At 36.9% G+C, this 23,239-nt stretch overlaps 1 protein-coding gene across 1 annotated transcript in view; it reads left to right on the plus strand.

The window, feature by feature from the left end:
- HAO1 (hydroxyacid oxidase 1) overlaps nt 1-16,228 on the plus strand; it is a 53,222-nt gene extending 36,994 nt beyond the window's left edge. The window contains exons 5-8 of the mRNA XM_012755220.3: nt 5,754-5,845; nt 13,338-13,496; nt 13,607-13,676; nt 15,540-16,228. Of these exons, the coding sequence (XP_012610674.1) occupies nt 5,754-5,845; nt 13,338-13,496; nt 13,607-13,676; nt 15,540-15,610 (392 nt within the window). The 3' untranslated portion in view covers nt 15,611-16,228. The remainder of the gene's footprint in view (nt 1-5,753; nt 5,846-13,337; nt 13,497-13,606; nt 13,677-15,539) is intronic.
- Nucleotides 16,229-23,239: the final 7,011 nt, after the last annotated feature.

A 23,239-nucleotide genomic window follows, 5' to 3' on the forward strand; every position in this document is an offset into this window, starting at 1 on the left:
GCCTGTATACACTTGCTCAGGATACTCTCGTAGAATATTCGCTCAGTGGTTGTGTTCAAAACCTGCTGCCATGTATCTTGGATTTAGTCACTAAACTACTATAAGTCAGAACAGAGTCATAGGTCAAAAGCTCCAAGGACTTGAGGATAAATCATGAGTACTTAGATTTTGCTTTGTTCTTTTACATTAAATATGGAAGTAATATGTTAATAAGAGAGCAAACAGTGCTATTGCCTGTTGACTACTAAGTTCCTCAAATGGTTGACATGTTTAATGGCAAATTAACCAATGTGGAATGTCACACCAGTAAATGCTAGGGAATAATGAAAATATTAAAGATTCATGAACATTGTGCTAAGTAAGAACATTTTGGCTCTCTCATTAATGCAAAATTGCTTTTCTCTCTGGGTTGAAATAAAATGAAAAACTGTGGACAAGGTTTCATAATTAGCTAATGAAAGGGACTTATATCTGTTCACAAATTATTCTTATTGTGTTTGCTTTGCTTTTCTAGAAACTCAGGATCCTATCCTCTAAGTAGACCATTCTGTCATTCTGTTATTTCCTTCTGTATTCCCAGCACTGCCTGGAGAACACGAAAAACCACTTGAAATGATGGAGGATAATTGTTACTTAAGTAGCAATTACTTCAAACGGAAGGACCTTTATAATTGAAATCCTGACTAGGCTGAAATATTATTGTTACAAACAGAACTCAAATAGATTTGCCAAAATCATACTGCAAATGCATTGTCTTCTACCTACTCCTCTTCTTATTTATACCACCTGCACTGTCAGAGGAAAATAATAATAATAATAGTTAATATTTATCTTAGTACTCGACATGTGTTAGGCACTTTCTAAACAATTATCCAATTTATTTAATCCACATGCTTATTTTATGTGTATTATTAATATTATCCTCATTTTATGGTTTAGAACAATGATGCGCAAGTTAAGTAACTTGTGGCTTGCACAGTAAGCAAACAGCAAATGTGGGATTTAAGTCCAGGCAGTCTGATGACTTAACCCTAAGCAGTTAATCACTTCATACTGTATAGGATTTATTTATTGATAATATTTGATTTCTCAAAATGCAGATTGCAGCTATATAGTGGCAGACATCCAAATATAAATTGGAGGACTGCACACATGCTCAGTTATGGGATTCATAAATACCATACTAAAGATATTTTTTTTAACATTTGACTTGATGTTTAGAATCATGCATGCAACTAGATAACCAGAGATAACAACACCAATTCAGGATATAATTTTATATTGTTTATTAAGGTTATTTATGGGTGTATTTAGTTTTAAAAAAATATCATACTACATGTCTTTATTAGAATAGATAAGCTCATGTAAACACTGAAGCTGAGCTGTACAATATGGCAGCCACAAGCCACATGTGGCTATATAAGTTAATCAAAATTAAATAAGGGCAAAATTCCAGTTTCTTAGTAATACCGCCACATTTCAATTACTCAATGGCTACATATGGCTAGTAAGCACTGTATGGAACTGCACAGATCTAGAAAATTTTATCATCACAGAAATTTCTATTGGACAGCAGTGCATTAAGGCCATACATTTAAAGAGACATTCTTCAAATATGTTGTAAATGATAATGTATACAGCTTTTGTTTCAAAATGATAGGGTGAATTCATGGATACCCTCTTATCAAACTGAAGACCACACTAAAATTAAAGCACAGAAATTCAAATATATTTAAGCCAATGACAGCAAAGCAAAGGCAAATGAGGGGCACAACCAGGAGAGAAGTTTTGAAGAATTTATGAAAGAAACAAAATGCGTGGGAGTATGTTGATAGGAGGAAAATGCAAAGAAAACTGAATGTTAAGATGGGCTCTTGGAGAACCATAGAGGAGGCAAGGGCAGATTATATAATGCAGTACCTGAGAGGCTCAGGGTATAGTCTGCAAGTGGAAGAGGGTGGGGGGTGGAGAATGAAAGCAGTAGGATTAATAGAAAATCTGTTTGGGAAATTTTTCTACAACCAGCAATCCTTTCCCATCCCACTGCTTTGGAAACAAGGGGCAACCTGGTGGTCAGCACTCAATAAGGAAGCAGCATGATCCTTTCTAAAGAAATGAATGGATGGCTGGGATGACATGAGGGTGGGTGGTATTTCCAATATGACATGATGCTGTCCTCATTCTAACACTTGAGTACCTCACAGCCCAATCCCCTCTTAGTTGACATTTCCTGCCTTTTCCCACATGGAATTTCCACTCCAGGCAAAGAGTTGGCAGGCATGAAACTGATTGACAAAACAGCCCAGGAATCTTATTGCAGCTTCTCAACCCTTTTCTTCCTTAAATATTAAATGGAAAATTTAGCATCATAAGTCATATCAGAAACACCAAAACATAAAAAAACCAAGACAAATCTATAGAAAAGCTGATCCCCCAAAAAAGAGATAAAAAAGAGAAAAGAACTTTAAAAAAAAATCCAGATGATTGTTTCAAAGATGTAGAAAATATATGTAAACAAGAAGAGTCTGCCATGAAAAGAAAATTAGAATATAAAAAAGAGATTCCAATGATTGACACTGGGAAAATATGACTTCTGATTTCTTTAAAAAGGAAAATTGGAGGATAAAAAGGAGCTCTCAAAGATTAAAGACATGATTTCTGAAGTTAAAAATGAAATGATTGAATGGTTGAACAGTGAAGTTAATGACATTTCCCCAAATGCAAAACATCAACAACAAGATAAATGGAAAGGGAATATGAGTAAATGAATGAGGAACATGAGGACAACTTTAACATGTCCAGTATCCATCTGATAGGGTTTCAGGCAGAACACAAAAGAAAGAGACAGGGAGGCAATTGTTAAAGACTAGAAATATATGAATACTGCTGATATAGGTTATTAGACTGAGAAAACGAATTACAATTTATCACATTCCTTATGAAATTTCAGAAACATAATGTGTATAAAGAGAAAAAATAAACATAAAACATTTTACTTATAAAGGAATGTGAGTCAAACTGGCAGCAGTAGACTTCACAATCTCAGTGGGTGTGAGAAGACAATGGAGTAACATCTTTAAGGTTCGGAGGAAAACAGAATGTTCTATCCAATCCAGTTATCGTTCAAACACAGGAGGAGCTATTCAAGTGCTCTATAAGTTCACCTCTTTGGGATTCTTTTCTAGGAAGTTACAAAAGAATGTACTACAAATGAATGGTAACAGAAACCAAATGAGGGCATGTGTCAGGCTACAAAATATTCAATCCAGAGAGAACAGGAGCAATCCTATAAGATGAAGGTAGACAGTAGGTATTGAGAGTAGCTGCAAGAGAGCAGAGCAGGAGGGGAGAGGGCTCCAAGGGTTTGTCCCTAGGAATAAAATACGATAACTTAAATAGGTTAGATAGGTTAGAGTGAATAAGATAGAAATATTTGAAGAATTTGAGGATATTCAAAAGTCTCACAATGAATGGAAAAGAAAAGAAAAGAAAAGGCAATTAGAAATCCAGGAAAAGAAAGCCGTGTTATAAAACATGTGTTATAAAATATGAAATAACAATAAAATATAATGTATTAAGCAATTAATGGGGTGGGAGAAAAAGTCATCTTTCAATCTAGAGGCTTGGGCCTTTTCCCCATGAATGGCTCAAAAGTTACCAATGAGATTTCACAAAATGTAATGCATGCTTGGATTAAAACAGACAGCCAAAACAGTCTCATGGGAACATTAGCCCTTATATTCAATATAAAATAAATATAGATTGCCAACTACATATGGAACCTATAACAAAATGTATAACAAAACACCAGGCTACAAACAAATAGATGAAATACAAAGCAGTGGGTACACGCTGGCAATTCATTTATCAGATAATCTTTCATACCATTTCATTGCATTTTAGAATTTGTTGTGGCATTCCTTAAATGTGGATTCTCAAATAGTAGTACAGATAATAATAGATTATGGTGTCTTAGTTAGTTCAGGCTGCCATAACAAAATACCATAGACTGGGTGGCTTAAGCAACAGAACTGTGTTTTCTCACTGTCTGAAGCCTGGAAGTTTGGGCTCACGGTGCCAGCATAGACAGTGTCTGGTGAGGGCTCTTCTCCTGGATTGCAGACTGCTGCTTTCTCTCTGTATGCGCACATAATTTCTTCTTTGTGAAAACACACACAGAGAGAGAAAGAGCGTGCTCTATAGTATCTCTTCTTATAAGGGTATGAACCCCACCATGAGAGGCTCACCCTCATGAACTCATCTAATTCCAATTACCTCCCAAAGATCCCATTTCCAGATACCATCGTGTTGGTGGTTAGGGCTTCAACATAGGAATTTTGGGAGGATACAGACAGTCCATAACACATAGGTTTAGCATTTTCATATAGCAATTATTTTAGAAGAAAATTATTATTATCATGATTTTTTTAAATGGGAATATTTCAAAACCAATATTCCATGAAACACAGTTTGGAAAATGGTATTTTAACATGAAATTTTAAAAACAATAAGAATTACAGGTTTTCCTCTGTAAATTTCTAAATTATTCTTCCTCAAGTCTGCTTTGATCTCCATTGCTGAATTTATAGATATGTACAATATTCTGTATGCATTTGCTTAAGTTTCCAAAGTTTGATTTTTACTGTAAACTTGAACCTGTTGGTTTTACATAGTATTGCATTTTGAGTGATAAACTTGAGAACTAGTGTTGTTTTCATGATTCTATTAGCAAATGGTTTATTACTGGGAGCATGGTGAAAATAATACTTTAGAATATAAAATTTTTTTTAAGATTTTGGATGTTGATTTAAGAGACTATTAATCTATTTTAAAATTGAACTTTTGGAACTCAATATATTTTGGAACATGGTTATAGATGTAGTGTAGAATTTTAATATTATTTTTATATATTTCAGTGGGCAAAGTACAATTATAGAACAATATAACTTAAAATAGTTACTGAAGTTATAACAACTTCATATTAAAGAATGTTTTTTTTTTTTTTTTTTTTTTGAGACAGAGTCTCACTTTGTTGCCCAGGCTAGAATGAGTGCCGTGGCGTCAGCCTAGCTCACAGCAACCTCAAACTCCTGGGCTCAAGCAATCCTCCTGCCTCAGCCTCCCAAGTAGCTGGGACTGCAGGCATCTGCCACCATGCCCGGCTAAATATATATATTTATTAGTTGGCCAATTAATTTCTTTCTATTTATAGTAGAGACGGGGTCTTGCTCTTGCTCAGGCTGGTTTCGAACTCCTGACCTCGAGCAATCCGCCCGCCTCGGCCTCCCAGAGTGCTAGGATTACAGGCGTGAGCCACCGCGCCCGGCCTAAAGAATGTTTTTGAGATAGATTTGTTCCTTGCCTGTTACACTTAAAGTACTTGCCATTCATATATTCTTTCATGCCATCTGTATTGCAGAGGAATAATTCTGCTAACTGATAAATTGGTATGATCATATTAATTAAAAAAAATACTTAGCGACCTTATAAAGATAAATATAAATGTTTAAACTTCATGTCAATTTACTATTTGCTGATAATTTTATTTCATAATTAAATTGTTACAAGTGCTAACTTTTATGGCCAAATAAACTACCACTAATATTCTAGATCTAACGCAGGGGTATATTTTTATGCTTAAGAGTATTGAGAAAGGTGTACCTGTGTCTGGAATGCAGAGGCCTCTGAACTCAAGTCTTCAGTTAACATGCAGTTCCTATAAGGTGTTCGTCTTGTTATTTTGTTCTTTCCAGGTGATGACGCCAGGGAGGCAGTTAAACATGGTTTGGATGGGATCTTGGTGTCAAATCATGGGGCTCGACAACTTGATGGGGTGCCAGCCACTGTGAGTTTCAGCAAACGCTGGGATTTCTGTTTGTAGTTCCCATTTCAATTGCAGTTCTATCTCTGTGTCTGCCTTGTGTGTGTGTCTATTTTTGTGTGATCACTCAAGCTGCAATATATGGGAGATCTTGGATTTTGAGTTTGGCAGGGCATAACTACCCAAATTAACTAGTATATTTATGTTTAGTTAGCCCAGTACATTTGTTTTTAAACATATAAAAGTCCCTATTAAAAAATAAGTCATCTGTGGGCAGGGATTATTCTTGTATTCACAGGTGCACCAATAGACATAATGTAAACTGGAGTATGAAAGAAAAAATTATGCCATGGGAGTCCAAAGAAGATGAACTAACAGAATTGGGGGCTTACCAAAGGCTTTGGTAAAGTTTGGGATCAGGGTACAATTGTGACAAGAAGTCAGGAGGAGGGACAGATTGGAATTTCCTGTGCATTTGGGGGTTGCAAAGCTGCAGAGAGAGGATAGTGGCAATAGGGAAAGAATAGGGCTGCACTAGGCTACTCTGGTTGAGTTGTGAACTATCTGGGCTGTGCATTGGAATTCCTTGGGGAACTTTCAAGAATCCTGATGCTCAGGCTCTGTCCCAGATCAATTCATCAGGATCTCTGGCAGGGAAGTGGCGTACACAGACACTGATATTTTTATAAAGTTATCCAGGGGATTCCAACATGCATCTATGGTTTTTTATTGAGTCAGAGTCTCACTCTTTTGCCTGGGCTAGAGTGCTGTGGCATCAGCCTAGCTCACAGCAACCTCAAACTCCTGGGCTCAAGCAATCCTCCTGCCTGAGCCTCCCGAGTAGCTGGGACCACAGGCATGTGCCACCATGCCTGGCTAATTTTTACTTATGTTTTTAGCTGTCCAATTAATTTCTTTTTATTTTTAGTAGAGACAGGGTCTTACTCTTGCTCAGGCTGGTTTCGAACTCCTGACCTTGAGCTATCCAACCGCGTCAGCCTCCCGAAATGCTCAGATTACAGCATCTATGGTTTTTATACACTTGCATACACTGTGCTGGGCAAATCAGGGTCCAGAACCTAGATATAAAAGGGAACTAAACTGGCCTGATGTTGTGGGACTGAGTTAGAACTGTGATGGAGAGCAATTAGCTCCTAAAAAGGCCCAAATCCAAGGAAACCAGCAGAGGTGCTGGGGCAGATTTTATGATCAAGAATTGGTGGACCAGAAGTGAATCAAAAGCCCATGGAGACAGACACAGGTTTTATGCATCCAGGGTCCAGGATAGGGCCAGGAGCATAGGTGGGTTTTAAAAGTGGTTCCCTTACATGCTCTCCCCTTGTGGAGATTTGGCCGAGATTCTTGTAGAGGAGGCAATGATGCCGTAGCTACCTTTCACCTCTGCTCTGTCCCTATGTGACCCCTGTCTTTAGGGGTGTGAACAGAAAATGTGAAACAGGAAGGAGTGAGATGTGCTTGGGGAATACCAAGCAATTCATTTTGTTTGCAGTATCTGGTGGGAGTGAGTCCTGGGAAATACATCTGTCTGGAGAGATAAGGGAGGAGATTCTTGAATACTATGAGTTGTTGGCTATGCAACAGAAGAGCCTTGGTTTAGTAGCAATGAGTCTCCTAAATTGGATTTTGGCATGACAAGAGGCAGGAAGACCAATTAGGGGGCCTTAATGATTACCATAATTTAGCCATCAAGGAAACTAAAAAGGAGTGCCTGGACCACTGAGGGACGGGGGAATTGATTTCCACTCTGAACCTTGGTTTGCTCATCTTTTAAAGTCACAATGTGATGATTTCTTTGGTGGCTTTAAACTATAATGTTTTATAATTTGATTTACATAGGCAAAGTCAAGTAGCATCATATAACAAAACTTAAAATATATATATATATATATATATATATATATATATATATATATATATATACTTACTAAATACTGTGGATGAACTTCCCAAACCACCACCTCTCTCTGAACTGGATCATCATGTGTGTGTGTGTGTGTGTGTGTGCGTGTATATTTCTCCCCTTTTATCAAAACCATTCAGTCATAGTTACTGTATGGATGGCTGTAATTGGGATGACCAGTTGAATTTATCTGAACAACTGGAAGAAGAGTAGAACAAATAATTTAGCCAAGTAGTAGTGGATTATTATTTCATTGAACTCACTAGCAGGTTGATTTAGCTACATTCATAGACCAGTTTTGTAGGTCTTATGGCAAAGCAGGGAATGTTGGGTATGCATATTACATATGCAGTTTTTTTCTAAAACACTAAAGGTAAGAACCAACCAAGTCTTTGTCCACTGTAGGATTATATAGTCAAGAATTTAACATCATGAACCTGGAAGTTGTCAGCCCTTTCCAACTCAGCTTTGCTCCCAGAGACACGTCTTTTCAGGTGATATTAAATGTTGCCTGCAGGTAAATAGAGGTGGAAAGTGAAGCCCTCCTCTGAGGAGGGTGGAGAAGTTGGTCACAGCTCAAGGCTTTTTCTCAAATTTATACCTCACTTGTGTATGAAGACATAGACTTAGTGTGCAGGCCAAATTAAGTTTGTTTTCTAAAAATAAAATATAAATCTACTGAAATCAAATCTAACTAAATTTTAAGGGAAAAATATCTAAATGGTGTGGTTTATTTCCCTCTGGCTGAGGGGATATGGAAACATCTAAAAGGGCTTTTTGAGTTGTGGTCTCTGAGACTGTTTTTAAAAAAACAATAACCCTCCCCTTTGCGTGCTGTATGCATGGGAGGAGATACTTGCTTGAATTTTGCCTCCCACTTAAGAGCAAATTTTAGGCTTGCGATGATGAGAGAAACGTGAGAACAGATTTGGTTTATGGTGAAGGGTGTCTTTCCCCCAGCGTGTGGGTTTTGCAGTGGGTGGCAAAAGGCTTGAGGGAGCCTGTGGTGTGAAGCTTTTCAGTAGCTGCACAGAAAGACTCACTGTCCGGCAGATTCTGTTACATCATAAGTCAGAGCCACAGAGGCAGCATGAGGTCATGGGAAGAGCACTGTCTTGGGTTCGAGCCCTTGTCTCACCGCTCTTAAGGGGTAAGAGCTAGGTGAGCAAGTCAGACTTTTCAGCTTGAGCCTTTTCAAAGTGCTGTGTTGGTTTCAAAAAGAAAGTGAATTATATGATTTCTCCTTTTCTATAAATCATCGAGTTCCATTGTATGGGGGAAATACTTATCATTAAGAGTTATAGAATAGGAATTTAACTTCAGTTCATCTTAATACATAGTTTCTGAAAACTGCTGCCAGGCCTCTGCTCTACCCAAAAGGAATTAAAAAATAAGATCATGTCATGGTCTTTGTCCTCATGATAATAATGTGACCTAGATTGGCCTTGAAGTAATTAGAGAATAATGAGATAGAATCAAATTGATTTCTAGATATTCTCAAACTAGAGTTTAAAGACATTATCAGGAGTGTTTGAATCCCAGCAGTATTTTTTTTTTGTTCAATTTCACATTTTTATTTGGATGCTAACTGGACCTAAACTACCTCAAGCTTAAAAATGTGATGTTCTTTTCCAGTGAATATTTCCAACTGCAAAACATTTTCACAAAATAAGCATTTGTGTTGTTAAGTCAGTCACTGTTTCTCAAATTGAGTCCTTTGGCATGTTCTGTGAGCTATAAGAGATTTTATTTGTCTTCATAAAAAGGGTTCAATGCAATTCCATCTTTGAGAAACATTTAATTTTCAGTTGTCTTTTGCTGTGCAACATACTGCTCTGACACTTACTGGCTGAAAAAACAATAGCCATTTATCCATTGTGCGATTTTGTGCACTGGCGATTTGGGCTGAGATCTTCTGGGGGATTTTCTGATCTTGGATGGACTCACTCATACCTGTCTGTAGTCAGCTGCTGTGTCCACTGGGAGAGGCTAGGGCTGGATGAGCTCAGCAGGGACAGTTCTGCATTGTCACATGTCTCCTGGCACCTAGGTGGGCTTGTTCTCTTAGGTGTCATGTTTCCTAGAGCATGAGCAGAAGTATGCAAGGCCTCTTGAGACTGACACATTGTCACTTCTCTCACATTCTATTGGTGGAAGCAAGGCACATGCCAAATTCAGCTTCCAGGAATAAGGAACAGAACCCTCCTCCCTTACACGACACACCCCTCTCCGGTGATGCTATGAGGAAATGAAGATTGCCATTGCAAACAATCAGCTAAATGTATATGAACCAGTGATTTTTCTAAGTGTGCTTAGTAGAAACCACCCCAGGTCTGCCTAGTGAAGTGCGATGGGTGGGGTGGGATAGAGTCCGGGGAGGATTTATGAACAGTGGTTCGGACTCTGTCTCCTTCATTCTTGGCTAAGCAGCTCTGTTTATTTATCTGCTTTGGTTTATGTTTAACTGCTTTCATTCGCACAAAGGTTTGCATACCTAAAATGTCAGAAATCAAGAGTATACCAATGGGTGCTATGAGATGGTGGAAAGGTGAGAATTTCCTGTGAGTATAAATTTTGTTTAGGGGTGGGGGTGGGAATGCATCCTGGAAGAGGGTGACTTCAACAGGAAGGAGAGAGAGGATTCCCTTTGAGAGTCAGATCGCTGTGAGATTCTTCTCATGTCCCTGAACCTGCTTGGCATTAGTGCCTTGAATATATCAGGCCCTCAACCAAGTGTTTGATAAATCTGTGAATAGAGCGACAGAGGAGCCACACTACATAAGGATCTTACCATATTTTCTGAAGATTAACTCCATCGGAGTTTAATGAGTTTTCTCAAGAAGCACTAAAGAAAGAAATAACAACTGAAATGAATGATCTCACAGACATGTAGCAAACTGAAAAGAAGGAAACAGAAACAGAGCCATAAAGTGATGGGTTTGTCTACTATATTTATTTAATCTGTTCTGATCAGAATTATTTTGCATAACATATGCCTACTAACACTGTAGCCCCTGAAAGAAAAAGGGAAGGATAGAAATGTTCAGCAGTGGATAAAAGATCTTGTCCATGGACCTATGAAACACCAACCTGAACTCTGTGTTTCAATCCAGGATTCACATTTTAAGTATCCTTTTAGTTTACTTTTTAGGTCAGGTGAGGCATTGGAAATAACCTAAACAGACTTGATTTGCCTGACTTTGAAAACGTGTATTGAACCGAAGCTACCTAATATTTTTCTTTGGTTCTGGTTTCAAATGGGGAAATATGCTTAATTATAGCTTGCATCATCGCTTGGAAATTGTAGCATTTATATGTTGATGTAACTTGCCTGAATGTAAAAGGAGGACTATGTATAGGTAAAGGGACATATGTAAATGGATCCAAAGCATGTTTGGCAAGGCAGAGAAGCCAAAAGGAAAAGGGGAAAATCATATTACCTGCCAAACATTTAGGGGCACATGCCAAGTGTTGCCTTCACTTCCTCTAAATCTGTACTTGTGTTTGGTCTTTAGCCTTTTACATAAAACTCTCTTTAAGTTTAGCCTCTAAAATTTTAGAGCTGAAGTGGGAAAGCCTTTGAGTGATTTCAGCATAATTATTTCTGGAAAAAGTGTACTCGATTGTATGGTAGCTTCTTCTGTATACATTTTAAATGAGAACTAGACTTAATTTTATATTTTAACATTTTGGGATGAATGTGGATCATTTCTACAGATTTTGATCTATATAGGTTACCTTGTGAATTGTTTCTGTTCTCAAATGCAAAGATCTACATCAAAGTAGCCAATTGTGTCACCAACTGCTACATGATGCTATAAAACAAACGATCCCAAATTCAGTGATTTAAATCAGTAATCATTTATGCCCATGAAAGTTTGTGTTAGCTAGTGTCTACTGATCTAGGCTTGGTGCTAGCTAGGTGGCTGTGCTCCAAGTTTCAGATCCAGCTGCATTTGGCTTTGATAGCTGTGTTTCCTAAATATTTATCCTGGGCCCAAGCTGGAGAGGAAACATTACCTAGAGGATGCTCTTCTCATGGCAAGTGGCAAGTTGCAAAAGAGTAAATAGAAATATATGAGGTTGCTTAAGGCCCATGCTCAGAAATGGCATTCTGCCATCTCTGCTCACATATTATTGGCCAAAGTGGGTGGCATGGTCAAGGTTAAAGCCAAGGAATGGGCAAATGTGCTCTGTTTCTGTTAGTGGGAGAAACCGTGAGGTTGCCTTCGAAAGGGAGTGGATTTTGAGATGCGTGAAGGATCAGGAACAATAATGCAATCCACCAAATCCACCTCTATGAGGATGTTGATTCTCTAGTGCTAACCTGAGCCCATCATCAATTGTCAATGAAAACCAAGATCTTCAAGGTGCATGTAGTCACACTGTTGGTGGGACTGCAAATTAGTACAATCATTATGGAAAACAATATGGAGAATCCTCAGAGAACTAAAAGTTGACCTACCATTCAGTCCATCAACCCATTACTGGATATCTACCCAAAGGAAAAAAAAGTCATTTTATAAAAAAAGACACATGCATCCAAAGGTTTATCACATCACAATTGCAAAGATGTTGAATCAACCTGTGCCCATCAATTCATGAGTGGATTAACAAAATTTGATACACATACACACACATATCGTGGAGTACTACTCAGCCATAAAAGGGATGGATTAATGCCTTTCACAACAGTTTGGATGGAACTAGAGACCATTATTCTAAGTGAAGTATCACAAGAATGGAAAAACAAACACCACATGTGGAACTAACGATGAGCCCACTTGTGCACAGAGGAATGTAAAACTTAGAAGAAATTAAGCCGGGGTTGCGGGGGGGAAGGGGGGAAGGGGTGAAGAGGAAAGGGTCAAAAACCTAACTAATTGGTACAATGAACACTATTTGAGTGATGGGTACACTTATAGCTGTGATTCAAGGCATTACAAAAGCGATCCGTGTAACCAAAAACACTTATACCCCCTTAATACATTGAAATGAAACAAAAAATAAAGCAAAAAAAGTATTTTTGCAGAGAGTTCTCTAACATATGGCTGGATACAAAGTATACTGGATGAGGAAGTCAGAGTCTAAGTTTTTTATTACTAGCTGTGTTTGCATTTTTTGTACATCACTGCTTGTACTATTTTCTGAGTATGAATCTTAACAATTGATTTGCAATGAGTAATGTTAAGAATAATTTATATCAACAAGATACTTCATTTATTTTTATGCATTTTATAAAAATTGCTATAAAAGATAGAATGTTTTAAAATTATGTTTCTAATTTTTTTTTACTATGATCTTTGAATTTGAATATCAGGAACAGAAAAAACATTCCTTGGATTGGACTTTGAAAGAAACATAAGCCACTCAATTCCAAATTTAGTTTTTCTTTTTTTGTTTTTGTTTTTTTTTTTTAGTGCTAGCCTTTGTACCTTTTCTTCTTTCAGAAGGAAATAATTCTATTGCAGACACCAAACCCACTTAATTTCTTCAACTCCAGGCACTAGTTAGATGCATCAGTGGTGTAGGAGGTAGAGTTGAGTAACAATTCAATGTTAATAGTGTTACAGTATTGACCTCTTCTCTCCCCAGATTGATGCTCTGCCAGAAATTGTGGAGGCTGTGGATGGGAAGGTGGAAGTCTTCCTGGATGGGGGTGTGCGGAAAGGCACTGATGTTCTGAAGGCTCTGGCCCTGGGTGCCAGGGCTGTGTTTGTGGGGAGACCGATCATATGGGGCTTGGCTTTCCAGGTAATTAGACAAAGATAAATGTATAAAACAGGATGATTGGACAGTGAAACAAATGAATGAAACAAGTCCGGCTGACTTACCCAATAGTTCTTTATCTTTTACTTGGTTAGGGAGAGAAAGGTGTCCAAGGTGTCCTTGAGATACTAAAGGAGGAATTCCGGTTGGCCATGGCTCTGAGTGGTAAGCTCGTCATTCTCATTTACAACTTTCTTTTTCTTCTGTGGTCTGTAAGTTAGGCTCCTTGCTGGAGAAAAGTGAATTGAAAAGGGAAGAGGATGGAATCCTTTGGGGCATATTAAATTTGAAGTTGACTCTGTATTTATAGCTCCAGTGCAGAGCTCTTTTGAACTAAGAAACTCTACAATGTGCACATCTATGAGCAGTCACTTAGCCTCTATCTTTGATAGCCATATTAGGAATATTTTGGTGAGTAGAAGTACTTAAGGGTAGATGGTACATCATGCTCTTTCTCATCTCATAACACATGAACTCATAACTCTTACTGCTAATCAACACCTCACTTGGATGTCTAAGTGGTGTCTCCAACTTGACCTTTTCAAACGTAAGCTGGTAATATTCTCCATTCAACCTGCTCCACCTGTAGGCTCTCCAGTCTCTGATCAGGTGAAGCCCGTAGTTTCAGTCACTCAGGTGGAAAATCTTGAGTCATTCTTGATTCTTCTTTGCTCTCACACCCTTACATCCATAGGGGCTCTGTCTTCAAAATATAATCAGAATCTGACCACACTGGAGCCATCATTAGCTCTCTTCCTGTGGATATCGTGGGTCTGCCCCTCTGTTCTTGCCTGCCTCCTGTCTCCTGGATCTATTCTGATCATGGCAGCCAGAATGAGCCTTTTAAACACGAATTCAGATCGTGTTACTCTTCTGATCAGAGCCCTCCCATGGCTCTTGGTTACTCGGAGTAAATGCCATAGTCATTGCACTGGTTTACAAGGCCATCTGTGGTTTGAGCCCAGTTATTTTTCTGATTGCAACTCCTGCTACTGTCACCGTTCCCCCCCCACTCCCGACCCCCAGGCCACATGTGCCTCCTTGAATTCCCATGACTATACCAGACATGTTTCAGCGTTGGGGCTTTTGCATTCTCTGTTCCCTCAGCCTGGATGCTCTTCCCCACGCTTCATAGCTACATGAGTAACTTCCTCATGTCCTTCAAGCTTTTGCATGTATTGTAGGTACTTTCTCAAAGGGGCTCACACTGACTATCTAATATAGCAATCATTCCTCCACTCAGCTATTCAATTTTCAGTTTCTTTCTCTATTTTATTTCATTCTTTGTCCATAGCACCTATCATCTTCTATATATCATCTATCATATAATTTATCTTTTAAATTATATATACATTATGTATTATCTGTCTTTGCTTTAAAATGTAAGATGCCTTTCTTTGTTGCCTTCACTACAGTATTTCCAGTGCCTAACACAGTGCCTGGCACACAAACAATAAATATTTGTCAAAAAAAAATAAATAAATCAGCTGTGCCATTATTGCTAGTGAATATTTTGAATTTTACTCAGAATGAACCTCTAGCTGCAAAGAATGGCATTGAGTTAATTATCAGCTACCCTATTTTTGAAGGTAAAGAGGGTTTCCTTTTCTGTAATCCCTATGATCCGGATTGTCTGCGTAGATAGAACTCCCGAGATAAATGGTCTACTCACTACTGTGCGGGGCCCGTGCAAACAGAGCCTCAGTGAGAAGAATGCCATTCTGTGAATCCTCACTACGCATTTTAATTTGCTACAGACATATCCTAAAAGAGAGCTTTCAGCCACTGACTCTCTATTAAATGTGGCAGAAAGAATATACTCTTTGTGTTAATAAAAATATGTGCCAGTCATTTTGTGTTAAGGGCTGTTTAGGTAATAAAAATGGTCTCATGCCACATAAGATTTGGCAAGCCTACCTTGAATCATAAACCTTACATTTGTCAAATTTTACATTCCTTGGGAAAATGATTACCTGCCTGATTATTATTGCATTCATTTCATATTAAATGTATGCATTATTTTTTCAGGGTGCCAGAATGTGAAAGTCATCGACAAGACATTGGTGAGGAAAAATCCTTTGGCCGTTTCCAAGATCTGACAGTGCACAATATTTTCCCATCTGTATTATTTTTTTTTTCAGCATGTATTACTTGACAAAGAGACACTGTGCAGAGGGTGACCACAGGCTGTAATTCCCCACTTCAATACAAAGGGTGTCGTTCTTCTCCCACAAAATAGCAATCCCTTTTAGTTCATTGCTTTTGACTTTTCAATGGGTGTCCTAGGAACCTTTTAGAAAGAAATGGACTTGCATCCTGGAAATATATTAACTGTTAAAAAGAAAACATTGAAAATGTGTTTAGACAACGTCATCCCCTGGCAGGCTAAAGTGCTGGAAAACAAAAGATAGCCTTTGGTAAAATTGGAGGTAGTGAATGCTTAGGTAAAAAGATAACGATCTCACTGTGTGTTAACCGGCATTGTGTTTAGACTTCTTTATGGCAGTGGTTCTTAAATTGTAAGCTCAGGTTCAAAGTGTTGCAAGTGCCTGGTTCACACCATGGAGAAGGTATCACTGGATGGAACTAGAATGGATGGTGGTGATTTGTGATACTTCTTTGAATGTAGCTTTCCAATCACATCTTCAATGTCTGACTGTTTTATGATATATATTGCTTCTTAATCAGAAAGAAATAAAGGATTGTTTTGCAAAGAATATATCTAGTCCATTTGTAAAAATATGGAATTCAGCCATTTAATGTCTAAATCCTAATTGCCTCCCCATTCTCCTTCTGCATATCCCATTAATTCTCCTATACCTCCTTGTTTCTTTTCTTTTTTGTTTCTTTCTAGCTGGTAGCCCATGAAGGGACAGCTACATAATGTGTGAGGGCTATGCTAAATGAAAATGTGTGCCCCTTGTTCAGAAAGCAGGACAACACCCTTTTCTGTCTTTCCATAGTTTTTCTCTCAACCTGTTATGATGTCTTTTATTTGCTATTTCATGTCACGCTTCTGTGGGTATGGGGAAATCCAAAGGGCAAGAGTGTACCCTCCCAGGTGCCTGGTGTATTGCCCTGCGACTTGCCTCAACTCTACCTGTGCCCATGCCCAGAACCATGCCAGGGGGGGAGAGACAACATCACTGAGCAGGGGCCAGTAGCTAAGGGCTCACTCAGGGGACGTGAGGAGGTGGCAGATGGGACAATGTGTGATGCTAGGCTCCAAACCCCCAGCACAGGTTCTATTGTCAAATTGAGCTCCACTTATAAAACACAAACTCAGTGATAAAAATTATTTAAGAATTTCAAGCCAACAACCACAGCACATCAAACCCCAAGCCTGAGGCCCGTTTCTAAGTGTGGATCCCTGTTGACTGCCCATGAAGCCCTGGATATGTGGCTTTCAGATTTATTCCCAAACCAAACATTTGAAAATTGGAAGTCAAATTCATAGGCAAAATAATTCTGAAGTTGGATTTCTCATCACTTCTCTGGTTGTTCAAATACCGAGTGAAACAATTAAGAGAATCACCACTTTAAAGTGTGTTTTTTTAACGGTTTATTTTATTATTATTATGTTCCTTTATTCTCAGATCTCTCTCTTTCCTTCTAAATTCTAGGGCATTCCTAAATACTAACATGGACACAAACATATATTTTCTTTTTGAAATTATATCTAAGTCTGATAAAGGAGAAAAATAGTTATCCCTTAACTTTTTCTCCAAATGCACAGAGGAAATATCATTATCATATCATGTGATTGTTTTATGCTTTTCTAATTAATATTAACCAATGAATAGGTATACAATAAGCACCTTTTGATTCCCCCAACCGATTCAGAAATGACTTTGCTGTTGGCACAACATATCCATTTTGGCTACATCATAGTGTGTGGCTGGGTGGTAGCTTGCTAAAAAAGTTGATAACTTCCCAGAAAATAAATATCTATACATGGTGTTTTATGTAAGTTTTATACAAATTACAATGAGAATGGGGATTATTGGTCTTAATTTATGAATTTTTCATTTTTGTGATTCTCCTGAGCCATCATACCTCCCCCAAGGTAGATTTTCATTTATTTCTTCAGAGTTGGAATGTATCTGAATGCTTTCTGTCTGATTGTTTTACCTACAATCAGAAAGATATACAACTGTTTGTATTTACTTTTGTTTTTAATGAGTGGCATGCATGTAGTTGTAACAATACTAAAATCAAAGGTATTCAATGGTTAAAAGCAGAATGAAGGTGTGTTGTTTGCACATGCCCTTCCCCAGGAGTACTTACACTTGGTAGATGTACTTTGAGGAAGCCAGTGGACTCTTCTGTTTCTGAGTTTCTTGAAATATGTTGAGGAGCAGTAATAGGAACAAATGGTTTAATATAGGCTGAGTCTGCTTTTCTTGTATGTTATTTAATGTATATAGTGCTCTAGAGTAGTGTTTCTCGAACTGTAAGAGTGTACCAGAATTACCTGGAGGGCTTGTTGAAACAGATTGCTGGGCCCCACCCCCATAGATTCTGAACCAGCCAGCCGAATGAGCCAGCTGTTGGGTGTGGGCTATGGGCAGAGGCCATGCCTCACCTTGAAAGGCCAGATGCGCCTTAGCCAGCTGATTCTTTTTGTTAAATTTCATTTCTTATTGAAGTATAAAAGGCATGCAGTGAGGTGTGTAGAGTGCTCAAACCTGTGTGCATAGGGTGGATAAACTTTACATATACACCCATATGACTATCACCAAAATCAAAATATAGAACCATTTTTCCATCATTCCTCCAAGTACCTCCTCCACCAGAAGTAAACCTGTGCTAACTTTCATTGTCATTGATTGGTTTTGACTGGTCTTGAACTTCATATATGTGGAACAATGTAGTATATGCTTTGGTATTTGGTTTCTTTTGCTTAACACATGTGAAATCCATTTATGTTGTTGAAGAAAAATCCATTTATGTTGTTGAAGAAAAATAAATAAATGTAGTAATCCATTATAGGAATATAATACAATTTATCTTTCTCTTCTATTGTTTGATGTTTGGGTTGTTTCCAGTTTTTCTACTGTTAGCGGTTTCTAACTGATTTGGGGGAAAATGCAAACTCAGTGTTATTTTAGTACTTTTCATAAAAGGCACAACATCTAGATTTTTATGTGAAGGTTTATAATGGTGGCAAATATTTAATGTTTTGAACATTGAACAGGTCATGTTAAACACGGGTGTGGGCCACATGCTATAACTTTTCAATCTCTGCAATGTCTTATCCTCACAGATGTTTCCCTCATGTCTAAAATCACTCTTATGCCCTGATGCAGAATCATGCCCGAGACCTGTACCAGCGAAGGGTGCTTGCCAACAGAAATTGTCAGAATCTCCTGTATTTAAGCTTGCTTATAGTTTGCTACCTGGAAGAATGTGAATGTGAAATAAACTTTCTTCTCTCTACCAGGCCTGGGGAGCACAGGTTCCTGGGCTTGTAGGAACAAATTGAATGGTATTGATGCTTCTTAGCGTGCAGTTTGCAAACTACATTTGGGTCATTGCTGTGTTATTCATTCGCTTGTTTATCTTGCCAAACCATTGGCGTTTGTGAAACAGCTTTAGAAGGCTGTGGTGGATTAGGATAGCATGAAAGGAAGTTGTGGCTTGTTCTCAAACAGAGAGAAAAGACTTTTCTCTTCATTGTAAAATCCATAATTTATTTACTGTCTGATGGACTATGTTGCATGTCAGTTGCATAGCAACAAAATAAAGTTTGTCTGTTTAGGAAAGTCTGAAGATTTCTTTTAAAGAAAGAGGAAGCTTTCTGAACTTATATTTGCTTCAATGTGTACTCTGTCACATGCCAATTATAGAACAACATCAGGATGAGAGTTTATTTTAGGTAATATAAATGTTAACGGAAATGATAGAAGGCTATTATTATGTTTATATGATGGGAAATCTTATCTATTTTAAAAGATGCAATTTCCTGTCCTTACTCAAGTCTAACTTGAGCAATAGGCATCTTCTTTCCTCCTTAAATGTGGTTGCCCATAGTTTGTGAGGGAAAATAAAAAGATACATTTTTTAAAAATTCAGTTATCTGTTTGCTTCTCCATTAATTTTTTCTGAGCGTAGATAATGAGCATATGTTGAACTGTAAAATTTCCAGGAACTTCTAAACAGCAAGAATTGTGTTACCCCAAATGATGCCAGAATAAGGCTGGAATTCAAGTGAGTGTGCATTTGATTTTGTTGGTTCCCTTTGATTCAGCATCACTTGGGAAAAGAACCTGGCTTGGTTTCCTACCTACATTCACTGGTTAGATCATCTATCTTTAAAGCTGATTTGTTTTCCATTACAGTCAAACTCCCAAATCTGGTTCTGGTTGTGGGATCTTCTTATTGATAGAGTCATTTATGGTAAGATCCTTAACATTATATGTTAGATGTTCTTTACTAACCTCACTCAATGAAGATCAAGGCTAACCCCTGTGGGAAAGCACTGGATTAGGAGCCTGAAGTTCTGAGTGATTAGCCCTGTGAACCATTATTTAACTTTAGGACCCTCAGATTCTCAGCTGTGAAAAGAAACACAGCAGTGTCTGCCTACCTCCCGGCGTCATTATGAATTACATAGCATGGTGAGATGCGTTAGAATGTCTGGTGAATTGTAAATCAACATTCAAAGGAAAAACTCATTTTTCTTTTTTTAATTATTATTTTATAGATTTAGGAGTAAAAGAGTAGTTTTGTTACATGGGTATATTGGGTAGTGGTGAAGGCTGGGCTTTCTGTGTAATCATCACTTGTACTAGTGTACATAGGACCTATTAGGTAATTTCTCATCCCTCACCCTTTCCAGTCCTCAGTGCTTAATATTCCACTCTCTATGTCCATGTGTACACATTATGTAGCTCTCACTTAGAAGTGAGAACATGAGGTATTTAACTTTTTGTTTCTGAATTATTTCACTTATGACGGTGGCCTCCAGTTCCAACCATGATGCTACAAAAGACGCAATTCCATTCTTTTTATGGCTGAATAGGATTCCATGGTGGATATATGCCATATTTTTATTATCCAGTTATCCATTATGAACACTTAAATTGATTCCATACCTTTGTTATTGTGACTAGTGCTATGATAAACATTTGAATGCTGATATCCTTGCATATAATGATTTCTTTTCCTTTGGGTAACACTCAGTAGTGGGATTGCTGGATCAAATAGTAGTTCTACTTTCAGTTCTTTGAGAAATCTCCATACTGTTTTTCATCGAGATTGTACTAATTTACATTTCCACCAACTCTGCATCCTTGCCAGTATCTATTATTTTAAATAATAACCATTCTGATTGGTGTAATATGGTATCCCATAATGGTTTTAATATGCATTTCTCTGATTATTAGTGATATTGAGCATTTTTTCATATATTTTGGGCATTTGTATGTCTTCTTCGGAAAAAAATGTCTGTTTATGTCCTTTGTCCAGGTTTTAATGGGGTCATTTGGTTTTTTTGTATTGAGTAGTTTGAGTTCCTTGTAGATTCTGGATATTAGTCCTTTGTCTAATGCATAGTCTGCAAATATTTTCTCCCTGTAGGATGTCTATACTCTGTTGATTATTTCTTTTGCTGGACAGAAGCTTTTTAGTTTAATTAAGTACCATTTATTTATTTTTGTTTTTGTTGCATTTGCTTTTGAGGTCTTGGTAATAAATTCTTTGCTCAGGACAATATACAGAAGAGTTTTTCCTAGTTTTTATTTCTGGAATTTTTTATAGTTGCAAGTATTACATTTAAGTCCTTAATTCATCTTGAGTTCATTTTTGGAGATGGTGAATGATATATTCCAGTTTCATCCTTCTGCATATGGCTATCCAATTTTTGCAGCAACATTTATTGAATAGGGTGCCTTTTTACCAGCATATGTTTTTGGCTACTTTGTTGAAGATCAATTTGTTGTGGGTAAGTAGCTTTATTTCTGGGTTCTCCATTCTGTTCCATTGATCTATGTGTCTATTCTTATCTCAGTATCATGAGGTTTTGGTTATTGTAGCCTTGTAGTACAGTTTGAAGTCAGGTAATGTGATTTATTTTTGTATGTACTTTTTGCTAAGAATTACTTTGACTTTTCAGGTTCTTTTTTTGGCTTAATATGAATTTTAGGATTGTTTTTTCTCATTCTATAAAAAATTACATTGGTATTTTCATAAAAATTGCATTGAATCTGTAGATTGCTTTGGGTAGTATTGTCATTTAAAAAATACTGATTCTTGCAGTTCATGAGCATGGAATGTTTTTACATTCATTTATGTCTGCTAAAATTTCTGTCACCAGTGTTTTATAGTTTTCTTTGTAGATATCTTTCACTTCCTTGGTTAAATGTATTTCTAAGTATTTTTGCTGTAGCTATATGAAATGAAATTGAGTTTTAATTTGGTTCTCAGCTTGTTCATTACTGGTGTATAGAAATGCTATTCATTTTTGTATGTTTTGTATCCTGAAATTTTATTGAATTCATTTATTAAATCTAGGAGTCTTTTGGATAAGTCTTTAGGGTTTTCTAGGTATAAGATCATATAGTCAGCAAACAAAAGTAATTTGACTTCCTTTGGGAGGTTGTATATTTCCAGAAATTTATCTACTATGTTTTGTAGTTTGTGAGCATAAAGATGTTCCTAGTAGTCTCTGATGATATTTTGTATTTCTGTGGTACCAGTTGTAATGTCTCCTTTTTCATTTCTGATTGTGCTTATTTGCATCTTCCCTCTTCTTGCTTAATCTACCTAGTGGTCTATCAGTTTTGTTTATCTTTTCAAAGAATAAACTTTTCATTCATTTGTTTCAATTTTTCTTTGTAGTTCTGCTCTGATTTTTATTATTTGTTTTCTTCTAATAGTTTTGAGTTTGGTTCTTGTTTTTCTAGTTCCTTGAGATGCCATATTAGGTTGTTAAATTGTGACTTTGTATCTTTTTGATGTGGCATTTAATGCTATAATCTTCCCTTTTAGGACTGCTTTTGCAATATCTCGGATGTTTTGGTATGTTGTGTCTCCATTTTCATTCATTTCAAAAAATATTTAAATTTCTGTCTTGATTTCATCATTGACCCAAAGATCATTCAGGAACAGGTTGTCTGATTTCTAAGCAATTTTATAATTTTGAGAGTTCAAGGGAAAATGTTATTAAGGAAATCTTATTAACAATGATTATTATCAGGAGTGATAATATAACAAATTCCCATATATATTTTATTTTTTAGTATTCATTTAGAAAAAGTTAATTATTTTGAAAAATATGGTTAAAAATTTCAATCAATTTAACAGAGTAAAAATAAAAATCACCCTATATTTTATCACATAGAGATAACTGTTATTTATATTAAGTGAATTTCATCTCAGACATTGCTATATACAAATATGATCAATAGAAGTTAGATAGATAGAAATATTTTTACTAAAATAGGACTCTATAAATGTTTACCTGAATGTTACATATAATTAAAATATTCAATTTATTTTTACTTGAATTTAGTAGAAGAGAAGATAAAATTGAGGAAATTCTTAAAATTAAGGTAAATGCCTCTTTTCAGAAAGAGATATAGCTTAAAAGTGCTTGGCAATGTATTTTAAAAATTATGAAAATGTAAACAATTGGAGTAATTGTTGATTTATGGCATATATATGTTTCAATTTTAGCATCAGTTAACACATTGCTTTAGAAAATTAAGTAATTAGCCTCTTACATC

This window comes from Microcebus murinus, chromosome 16, assembly GCF_040939455.1.
Source record: "Microcebus murinus isolate Inina chromosome 16, M.murinus_Inina_mat1.0, whole genome shotgun sequence".
NCBI lineage: Eukaryota > Metazoa > Chordata > Mammalia > Primates > Cheirogaleidae > Microcebus > Microcebus murinus.